This window comes from Typopeltis vanoorti, chromosome 8 (genome assembly GCF_054136105.1).
Source record: "Typopeltis vanoorti isolate ZY-2024b chromosome 8, IOZ_Tvanoo_1.0, whole genome shotgun sequence".
NCBI lineage: Eukaryota > Metazoa > Arthropoda > Arachnida > Uropygi > Thelyphonidae > Typopeltis > Typopeltis vanoorti.
The window spans coordinates 109,044,063-109,056,307 of record NC_143556.1 but is presented as its reverse complement, the minus strand read 5'-3'; the positions used below and the strand labels follow the sequence as shown (position 1 = coordinate 109,056,307).

General features: G+C 31.9%; 1 protein-coding gene across 2 annotated transcripts in view; it reads right to left on the bottom strand.

Moving 5' to 3' along the window:
- LOC150104274 (uncharacterized) overlaps positions 1 to 12,245 on the bottom strand; it is a 224,188-nt gene that overhangs the window by 131,668 nt on the left and 80,275 nt on the right. For both annotated transcript variants that reach the window (XR_016548687.1, XM_090396879.1), the window contains exons 11-14: positions 9,899 to 9,978; positions 3,820 to 3,953; positions 1,807 to 2,010; positions 395 to 468 (exon numbers count right to left, since the gene is read on the bottom strand). Coding sequence is in view for 1 of the 2 variants with exons in the window: in XM_090396879.1 (XP_090253005.1) it covers positions 395 to 468; positions 1,807 to 2,010; positions 3,820 to 3,953; positions 9,899 to 9,978 (492 nt within the window). In the remaining variant the exon portion in view is untranslated. The remainder of the gene's footprint in view (positions 1 to 394; positions 469 to 1,806; positions 2,011 to 3,819; positions 3,954 to 9,898; positions 9,979 to 12,245) is intronic.

Sequence of the window (12,245 nt, the reverse complement as noted above, 5' to 3'; positions counted from 1 at the left end):
GGTTTTTCTTTCGCCTCAGCTTTCCCAGCTTTTCACCATCCACGGCACTAATGTATTAGACGTTGAACAACTTCTCATGCTGGGAATTACCAAAAACAAAGAAACAAACAAAACTAACGAGATGGATTGATTGACTCGGTTCTGCTGTTGCCACTGTAGTGGATTTGTGTCTTCATGAAAGGTAGACGATGATATGTATTTTCAAAATTGAGTGGATTTGAGAATTCGTCCACAATACATCTCATATATAAGTGCATGTGATGAAGTAAACATGATTCCTACCTAACGTTGCGTTAGGTTACAAAAGAACGGTATTACAAAAGAACACAATGTTATATATCATACAGTTAGGAAAATTAAATATAGTTGAATGAGTAAAAAAAGCAATTCTTACTTGTTTAAATGGTTTTCGCTTTCCTTCCAACCAAGCTTTTTGTACATGTTCGATGTCAACTTTCGAATGTATTCCTAAAATTAAATTTCATTCGTATTCTAGCATTATATTTAGCATTTATTGCAAATTGCAACTGTAAAAACAAAACAATATAATTTACATATTCCTACCATTTAATACGACATCGATTAATTTCCATTGTAATCAAATAAATAAAATAAATATTTATTATAAGTATATTAATAAATATTAATAAGTATTAACATAAGTATAATATAAGTAATATATTAGAAAAATATTAATATTTAGGGCTATTTTTTTCCTGTTAAGAGGTACTCCTATACAAAAATATGCAAAAATAGCCATAAAAATTAATATGTATTTATTTTTCAAAGAGATTATACTCTCTGAAATTTCAGGAGTATAATTTTAAATTCTCTTATATTTAAATGTTAATATTATACGCAGAATTTCCTAGATATAAGAGATTTTTCTAAAAACAAATGAGAAATTTTTAATTATCTATTAAACCTTATATAACAAAAAAGTTATCAAAATGTTGCCTCTCTCCTCTCGCAAAAGGATAGAAAAGCAAAAGTATAATAGATGGAGTTCGATTTCCTGATTTTATGAGTTATTTTTGGAATACTAATTAAAAAGAGGAATTTCGATATTATTATATTGAAGGCTCAAAAAGACCCAAACATAAAATCCTTGAATACCATTTTCAGTTTATAGAATTATTTCCTCATAGAAATTTATATTAACATTAAGTGCTTTCATTGTAGGCATGGATGTCCAGTGCCGTAACGAGAGAGTGGCGAAAGAGGCGCCCGCCACGGGCGCAACTAGGTCTGGGGCGCAAAACGTAAAATTTATAAAAAATAAATAAATAGACATAAAAGTCCGCTATTTTATATTGTATTTTTTAAATTTCGGCAATACGCCGCTTTAGACACACAAATTTTGCAACACACTGTAACTCCTTTTGATGGGGTTAATAGTAAGTATTTAACAAATTGCATTTAGTAAAATTTAACTTATAACATTTTAATTTTTCAAAATTTTTGTCATTTTGGGGTTAGGGAGGCGCAAGTTAGACACCTGCCACAGGCGCCTCATACCCTCTTTACTATACTGTGGACACACACACACACACACACACACACACACACACACACACACACACACACACACACACACACACACACACACACACACACACACAGAGAGAGAGAGAGAGAGAGAGAGAGAGAGAGACAGAGAGAGAGTCTATAAAATACTGTGAGAATAGTACTAAATTGCTATAATTATTTATTAAATTCCTATGCTTATAAAAATTTCCTTTAAGTAATGGTCTCCAAGTTTGAAAAACTTTAATGAAAGATCCTCTGTGAACTTCTGATACTTACGTTCATAAGTGAGTCGACTTCATTAAACTGCAGTAGCTGTCCTATGTACACAAGAGAAGCGTAGGCTGTTTCCCAGGGAATTAAATGAGTTTCTCCTTCGAGATAGCTTGTCATATCTAGGGGAATGGTATAGTCTATCAGACCAGCTTTAGCCAGAAGAAAAGCGTCAAACAGCAGATTCGAGCGATCAGAAGCTGAAAAAGACTGCAAAACGAAGTGCATTATTAAAACTAGTTCCAAGTGTTGCCGAAATTTAAAAGTGCTTCAGGCAAATAAAAAACGTTTTAGGGAGAAAATATCCGATTTCATAGCGATAAGCATACTAATATAAAATAAAATTAAGCGCTTGGGTTTTTAAATACATTAAATCAAGCAAGCTGACTTCAGACAGAGTGAGAAGTAGAAATAGTTCAATTTATATTTACTGTCATTTACCTGAAGTAATAATGGTCACTAGAACCATAGCCACCTCATAAATACCAATAAATATATCAATACAATCTACGTTTCACAAAATCTTACGATGTGCGAGGTCAACAGAAAATTGTGATCCAGAATCACAGTTTTAAACATGTAGTTTTCGAAAATTGGTTGAAAAGATCTGCGTTCGATTCCCATCTAAAATCCAAAAGGCCTTTATGAAGACTTTTCCATAAAAATGAATTAGCCAAGTATTTTTCTTGGAAACTCAAGTATTTCTTCCCTTGATTTTGTTCTTCGGCCAGAAGAAAACATACAATTAACAGCATGATATATTAACTTTATAGCCTTAGTTGTTTCTGCCATAATTCAGAACAACCTAATCCAATTATCCGTAATGAAGGGAGTTGGATTTTTCTACATTAACGTGAAAACATACTAAACTTTACAGCAAGATACATCAAATATTTTATTTTATCAGTTTTGTGGTTAGATTTTCCTCTTTAGCAAAATGGCATACAGGAATATTTTCATTTGACCCCTTTTGCTATCAAGGTCATCATTTAAGTGTGTTTTCTCTTAAACACTACCTCAATGGATAATCAGTTGCTCCTGAGAAACTGTTCGTAATGCACATTTTTTTTTAAACTAAAGAGATTTCTATAATCATCTTCAGCTCATTATTGTTGTAAAAAAACAGAGAAGAATTACTTCAGATCCTATATGGATTCTGCGAATTCATTTAGGATCTGTAATAATGCCTTTAATCAGTATTTAAGGGAATAATTAGCTTTATTCAAGAGTGGCGCTAAGATTTTAAGTCCTTAGCAGAAAATAACGCAAGGCATATTATTTTCTGTTAATAACCCAACTTATATTTATACTCCTGAGTCTTTTTCGGTCTGGTCGTGGTTCAAATCCCTCGAAGAACATTAACGTATGAGAATGTCATTAGGTGGTTAATGGTGAATATCATCACTCGATTTGAAGCCGTCTTAATAGATACGGAAGGGCAGAAATAACTTGGAATATTTGGCCTTTAGACGGATTTGTGGACTATCTATCCTTAAGCCCACATGGAACTAATCTATGATGTGTCTATAAACATTCCTAGGTAATATTACCATAAAATAATAATTCAAAGTCTATCCACATTATTTTAAATATGTTACAGGGTATCAAAGATTTTTCTTCATTGTTCTTCAGAAAGCAGAAGTTAATGTTAAAGATAAGGTAAGCTAATATTAATGTATTTTAAGAAAAATTGCAAAATATAGATATGTGGTCCAACGTACACAATTGAATAAATCTATATGACTCATAGATTTATCTCATAGAACAATATATATAAATAAATAAGTTTGTTTATTTGTTTTTTTCCCAAGGACAAAAAACTTGATTAGCCTACTCCTGGCTGATTAAAAAAAGTTCCTTTAGTGAGCATGCGGGACTGAACTAGTAATTGTTGCTTCTTTAAATCAAGAGGCATGATTACATAATTACATAAAAAATGCAAATAGTTATTTTCAAAGCATCTGCTAGAATCTTTCCTGAAAATAGCTTGAAAGTACTGATGACAAAACGAACACTTACCGTATGATTGTTAATCAGCTGATGGGACAGTTTCTTCCAATAGCTTTCTTCATAATTGACGATATAGTAACCTGTTTGATTAATGTTAAATTTTACCCATTCCGTAGTATCAATGATTGGAATCTCAATGGTTTCTGAAAAAGCAAAAATATTTTAAAAAGTATATATATATATATATATTTATTTATTTATTTAAAATGTTTAGAAACTTTTAAAAGCACGACGTTTCAAAAAATAACATAAAATATAACTCTAAATATGAGTGGAGAAAATTTTATAGAGCTGAGTAAGTAATGTATTCAAATCCTGGGAATTACACTATTGGAGTCATCTATATCGATTGTATGAATAATCCAAGTGTAGTTCAAACTAAGGGGGGAACATATTATGATATTGTAGGTGTGTAAAAGCTCTTATTAGATTCATGTTGGCGTCCCTACCAGTTATTTCTGTGTTTTCCCTTTGTTTACATATTAACTCCCCACATACACACAATCACACGAGAGTTATGGGAAAAGGATAAGAGGGAGTGAGTGTGAGAAGGGGGAGGGTCATCTTTAAGTGAATACTCTTTCCGCAATACAATCGAACATTCTAAAGGTTTTGGTGCGCTGCCCAAAATATGAAAACAGTATTCTAAGGTTTGACGAATTTGTTATTTATAAAGTGTCAGGAGTTGATTAAGAGAATTATTGTTCAAATCTAAAAAGGGTTATCAAGCTCTTGTAGGCTGAAGTAGTTGTGAACGTGATGTGCTTATGTAGAACAAATTGGATGTTAAAGTTAGCCTAAGAAGAAAAACCTGATTTGAGTTGTGGATGGAAGATTATCAAAAGTGAAGGAGAGTGAAACATTATTTTTCTTCCACAAATGAGACAAGATAGTGTTTTTGTAGCATCAAAATTCACTAAATTATCTTCGCCCTATTTGAGAATGGCAAGAAACTCGTCGCTGTAGAAAAACTTAAAGTTTCAATAATTGAAGCATGTTTTGGAAACCCAGAATGAAGTTTAACATTTTACAAAAGGTTTTCTGAATCCCCCATCCAAAAACTGTCGGCTCATCTTACTTTTCATGTCAATCGTAAGTCAAACATTTTTCAGATCGTTTTACCAATATACAATGCAATTATTCTGTTCTATTCTCGTAAGCCCGACTTACTGAGTTGCCGTTGAATATGGTATTTAATATATCTCATTTTCCGACTTAACTCAGTTTGGTTAAACGAGAACCGTTTTTTCCTGAAATTTAATAACTATGAAAATTTAATGAAATTTAATGACTAGGAGAACTTCTGAAATTTTATTGAACTTCCATCATTAAAATATAAAAAATAGGGAGAAGCGAAAGATGCTTACTATAGTTACCTTCAGAGGAAAAAAAAAGAACAAAAAATATTATAAAAAGATATAACGCACGCAATAAATACTATTGTTCTAGAGATTTACCTGTTCTAATAATGAATGTTAGACAACACTATTACGAAACGCATGTTTTTGTGATTATATCCTACAATTTCCATTAATTAATATTAAGTTCAAAAGAAATTAATATTCATTAATATTGTATTCCACATTATCCGCATTAACTACTTAACATTAAAAATGCTTAACACTTACTTATACTTACAAATACTTACGCATACTTAACACTAAAAACATTATTTACTGTTTGAGCTATAACTTCTATATTAGTCCCCTCTCTAGGAAGCCGACTTTTTTTTTCCTTAAATATTTACAGGTCAACAGAATGAATTTATGAGATATGACAATAATTCAGGAACTTTAAAGGAAAGATTTTTGTTTTATAAAAAAATACTAATGAAATTCTTTCTAGCTATTATTATTATTATTATTAATAATAAGTAATAAATTTATAAGTAATCTGAAATTAGAGCGCTATTAAACTTTTAAAAACTTGAATTACTCTAGAACGAGCGATTCCTTTAGATCATATGTTAGGAAACTGTGGTAGTCACATGGAGTAATGGTTCTCAGTTACTTGATAGACGTCATTATTTAAAAATTAATTTATTGATTGATCGTTATTGATCTGGAAAAAAAATTGGTCACCAATGAGGGATAAAAGTGTTATGGAAAAAATAATTTCGATGATGCAGAGTTTCCGAGATGCTTCTCTCCTAGGAATATAATCCAAGACATGATAAAGCAAGAATAAGTTCCTTAATAATATTGCTAAACAGTGATATCATTCATTATTAGATCAACTGAATTTAGAGTTGTTTTGAGTCATGTAAGAATGGCCAAGTTACCTGTAGGAGGACTGGTGCACTGATTTTATTTCACATGTACTCCATCAGAGAGCATAAAAAGTCAAGTCACAGCGTTTTATGAGATACTTCTTATGTCTTATGAAATTTTACTCTTTTGAGGAGAAAGATTGTTGTGAAAAGAGATCATTAAATAAGATTTCCATGACAAGAAATTTTCTCTGAATTATAAACTTTCTTGTATTCGGAATATGCGTAATATTTTGACTTTACTTGTGACTATTTTATTTACCTGCGTATATAGCAATGAGGTTTCACATTAACATATATGCATTCCTAATCAAAATAGAATAAATAGAAAAATTAAAAATTTATTTGGGGATATCGCAGAGAGGGAGAAATCCGCAAGACTGAAAATACCTGTGAGAACAATAAATGGAAATCTCAAAACAGACAGAGTGCTTCTTTTAAACTGAACTGCTGATGAATTAAAGTTTACTAAAGGCAAATGGGGAGAGGAAGAGAGGAAGACAGCAAATTGCCACAATCACTCTTATAGATAACCCAGTTGAGAAATGTTAGAACAATAGGTGAAACCAAATAAAATTAAAGCTTATCAGAGCGATAAAAATAAATAAATAAAAATAAAAAATAATTTTTTATACACGTGAAAATAAAACCAACAAAACTGAAGTAAAAATCTAGTTGTACAATAGAAGTGACAGCGAAGAAACCTTAAAAATAAAAAGAAACCTTATCAGTATTAGGTCGAATCATACTTGGTCAACAAACCAAAACGGGAAGGTTTTTGTCTGTTGATCAAGTATGATTATAGTCTCCGTTTCCCCCCTATACAAACTGAGTAATTAACAGGCATTACATCATTTATAACAGTTAACGATATGGTAACTCTTCCTGCTTGAATATTGCAATTTGAAACAAGCAGAAAATATCGATTTATTTATTGGCTATAATTTTATGTTTTACTTTAATTACTATTTAATAAAAGCATTAAAACTTAATTCAAATTAATCTTCATTAAAAAATTAAAAATTAAGTTTTGATTATTCACAGGTTAACGCCAAAGTGGCAATTGCGAAACAGTATTTTGAAAGGAATGCGCTGAAAAAGAAACGAAACAAACCACCGAAATATAGGAAATTGCACGCTCAAAAAATCACCTTTCATTAATAGAATTAATTAATGAAAAAGTTTAATATTTTTAAACAACATTTGTACAAAGCCATTTGTATGAAGTACAGTCATACAAATGGCTTTACAACCTATTGAATCGCAGAATACTTACGAAAACTGAAATGATAACTGGATAAAAAAAAAAGAAGTAAACGATACTGCAATTTCATGAGATCATAAATGAAGTTCAGAAGATTTGAATGGTTTAAATGGGCGAATGTGTTTAAAAAAAACGAAATTTATCTGAGCTGATTTTTCTCCAGAGAAATTCTTTCAGAACCTTCTATTGGTTATTTACCAGAATGAAATGAAGCATTACGTGCCGTAAATAAATGACTGAACTCCACTTACATAAAAATACTGAAACATGCCTCCTGCACATGCGCATTCAACTGTATCTTAGAACTCACAATGTTAAACAATTACAATGGCTGCTAGTTTCAGAGTAGACCTAAAACACTCCTGAAATTTTAAATAGGATTCCGGCCTGTGTATCCGATTTAAAGCAGGTTCTTTGAAGAAAACATTTTTCACTATTTGCAGTGTATGCCGTATTTTAAGAAGAGTCCACTGTAGAAGAATGTGAATAGCAATAAAAGAACTGTTTTGGATTACAAACATCGTTTTACTGTTTGAAGTCTTTAAGTAATTCGCTAGATTAATCAGGTAAATTGCAAATTGCAATATTGAAATGAACATCATCATTTCATATACACTTTTATGGTTGGATTTGTTGCATTTATGGCCGAAAGAACTAGGTCTATGAGACAAGTACATCATATAGTGTTGTGTGTATTCTCCACCCTGTGCTCTTGTTATGCAATGTTATTTAGCATAACTGAGTGCCCACCTTCAGGATACTAAACAGTGCTAACTTAACGCCATTTCGTTTGTAGAATTGCTCTATTTACATATGCTGTTGACTTAAAAGTACTGCGAGTCGTAAGCTCCCTACATTTTACTGTAATTCTATGTATACATAAACGGAAAGTGCTGTCGAATATGTGCAGAATTATAGCGTGCAAATTGTTAAGTGTGGAGTCTGATATTTCTTGCATTTTAAGCTTCTGAGTGTTAGCTGAATATGTTAGCCATTGAACGGTCTCACCTATGTCACTTAAGTTGTTTCTGACAGACTGAAACTGACATATATATCGAATTTTTTAATAGAATGGATAGTTTTCTGGCATCGAAAACCTGACCAAAAACTTACAATCATTAGTACGAATGAGTCAATTACGTAACTGCAAGCACTTCTCTATAGAATCAACATGGTCTCTCTCTCTCTCTCTCTCTCTCTCTCTCTCTGCTCCTAGATATAAATCTTAAAATTTTTAAAGATAAGATATGCATGCCAATATTACAGATCGGTTTTAACAGGATAAATTTTATTTCTAATTTGACTGCCTGTAAATTCTCTAAATACGAATTATTATATTTATTTAGTGGAACTAAGGATGCTACGTTAATACGGATAGTTATGAATAATTTTATCAATAAGAATGTGCATCCAAGCGAAATTTTTTGATTACTTTATAATACAGGAAAGTAATATAAGAAAAGTAAAAAATTAGTTAAATTAAAATATATAATAATGGTTATTAAATTTGAACGTTCTTTTCTAAACAGGAAAATACTGATCTAGAGAAAGCACTTTCAGATGATATTTCATCTGCAAGTTCCATTAATGCAAGGGAGAAAACAACAGGAAAAACTTAAGGAATGTCATTTGATGAGACAGGTAAGGTGGAAAATTTCTACTGTAGCTAACAAACAATCGAAATTGCTGAACGTAGAACTAACGAGAAAATATGAATGCTAATATCGTAGTGCAAATAACGAATAGAGTTGCGCAAATTTAGAAAAAACAATCGGTCGAGAAAGACAAAACTTCAAACAACACTCAGTAATTTTAAATATCAAACATTCGAATGGAAAAAATAAATATTCTAATTGTTGTAAAATAAAATGGAAGCAAGAATTTAAATATATCCAGTTTAACTGAGTGGAATACTGGACAATGTATGAAGTGTGAATCTGGTGGCTAGAGATAAGCTAAGAAAGATATTAAAACAAACTCACGTTAAAATGGAAATGCTAACAAGCACTTGTCAAGAATAAAATATCGAAGCGAAAGAACTTATATTAAAAAAGAAAAACATGAAGCGCACTCAAATTTTGGTGATAACGTGACTTTTACTGCATCTCACCTCATATGCATTTATACAGGTTTTTCTCAATAACCTTCAAATGGATGAACGTTCAGTAATAACTTCCGTTCATCCATTTGAAACTCACATACTATGTTCGTTTTCTTCCAGAATAGGTCAATTATTTTGGCTCTTCGAGTATACATAGTCTCTCTTTAATAATAGTTTTGGGAGGAAATGAAAAAAATTATAATAAAGTGCAAAGCCTTTGATAGTCTCATCTTTAGTGGTGATTAAAATATTCAGACATAAAACATCATTAAAGTTTTCACAAAGTTGGCAAACAAACATTTGCAGACACTACGATACCCACGTTTTGGAATAATAACATTAACTCAGTTGACAGTACTACTTAAACTGAAATAAATAATTTGAACATCACATCAGCCATCTTAAGGCTGTTTTTTAATTTAATATATTTATTTATTGATATAATAGTACTTACTCACGCTCTTGTCGTGAAGCCATATGATCCCAGACGCCCCGGATTTTGTCACAAAACTAAGTGGAACACTCCATACGTACCTAAAAGTAGAAATGCAAATTAACATGTGTATTAAACTCAAAGAAAATAACTCAGTTAAATTAAGTAAATCGTCCAAGGAGAGACAAATGTCACTATCTTTTAGCCTGAACTTGTCTGATTAGTACGCAACTATTAACTCTTAAGATCCCAAAAGTTGAATGCATTTTCTCCGCGCAAAATAACAGGAGATGTTTCTAATCATAAATAGTTTTTAAGTTATTTGTATTCCACGTCTATTTTACTCATTCTGTGAAATACAAATCTGGATTTTTTTCTGGAAATAAATCTTACTCGCCTGCAGCAACGACCGCTAACTTTGATTATCCCAGGAAAAGTCCTCGTTATCCAGAACAGTTACTCTTAAGCCAAGAACTGTAGCATATCATGACGACTCTTAGTGCAAGAATCATTAGAATCATAAATTGGCCTGCTGTTAAATTCAGTTCTAAGTTGAATATGATCACTTCCTCCAGTTTTATTTAATGCCTGAATTCCACAGGACACATAAACTCAGAAATTTATAATGTTAAACCCAATAAAAAAGTGCCAGGACACTATGAAAAATAGTAAAAATATGCCAAAAGAGTCCTTAATTTTCTGATGCTTTCTGTTTAATCGATTATTTCATTCAGTCGATTCTGTGAAATTCAGTCTAATAGCACTATGATCTGGAAGGATTGTTGTGCCTGCATGTGTTCGTGACGGGGAGGGAATTGTCTCCTCCTCAGACAGTTGTACTGGTCACATCGTTCAACGTTCTTGACAAAATTTGGAATATAGCTCTTCCTTGTGTTGTTTAAGTTTCTTCTCTGAAATTTTCCCAGCATCACTGGAGTAAAGGGTTCTAAAGAATCCTTTTAGAATTCGGTTCTAAAGGGAGAGAGACGGGGAAAAAATGCTGCAAACATCAGTAGAGACTGCTTCTTGTAAGCTAGGACCAGTTAATTTCGACAATTTGAACAAAGTTAACTAAAAGTAAATGAACAAAACCTATAAAAATCTCTTTAGTGAACCAAATCTGCAATTCAGAAGCGGCTACCTGGCTGACATGTCTTAATTGCTCAAAATATGAATTCCTATCTGAAATTCTAACAGTACCATAACAACAATTCCACTAATTATTAAACATGTCACTAATGTTCTTGCTTCTAAAGTATAGCCAATCTCTTGCTTCATTAATATGTAATATTCATATATATATATATATATATATATATATATATATATTTCATATATATATATGTTTACTGTAGCATAATTTTCACGATGAATATTACAAAATATTGTTTTTTTTTAATAAAATTAGAATGAATTAATTTAATTTGTCGATTTTAATTTGCTAAATATATATATAGTATATATAATAGTAATAGTATTACTAGTACTAGTACTAGTATATATATATATATATATATATATATATATTTGGAGAGCTCTTCCCCCCCCCCCCCGTCGCCTATGGTGCCCAATCCTCCGAGTTCCGGGCTAGTAAGCCGGTTCTCCATTGTTTTGAAACGTCCAACAAATTGTTGTCTCATGAAGACAAACACATTGTTGAACGTGAAACGTTTCAAATTTCGGCTTATCAGCTTAACAGTTTATCGGCTGATCAGCTTAACGGCTTAATCGCTTGACCCGGCTCAAAACAATGAACAGACAAAAAACGTGATATAAAAACGTTTCAAATTTCGACTTATCTTTTTATACGTGGGCTGTTCAATAAGTAATAAGACTAATTTTACTGTGGCGAAACCACTCATCACAATATTAATTTCTGTGGAATAAAGAAATGTTGCTGTTTGTATTAACAAAAAAGGTTGATAGATGGCGTATACGGGCTGTTGTGCCAGAGTGTCACGTGACTAAACGCAAGCCAGTCTTCGAAATGTAAGCGTCCTTGGAACAGCGTTATGCGATTAAATTTTGTGTGCATTTGCAAAAATCAGCATCGGACACTTTTAACATGATACGCGAAGCTTTCCACGATCAAGCAATGTCGAGGGCAAGTGTTTTTCGCTGGCATAAAACTTTTAAGGAAGGAAGGCAAAATGTGGAAGATCTTGAACGTGAGGGAAGACCTTCAACGTCCATCACAGAGACGATGATCAACAGAGCAGCGATTATCATCAAAAGGAAGCGTCCATTGTTGAAGAATGGCTTCTTATTGCACCACGATAATGCAAGGCCACATATTGCTGGTTGAGTAGTGGATGTTTTGCAAAAGAACAACACAGATATCCTACCACACCCTCCATACAGTCCTGAT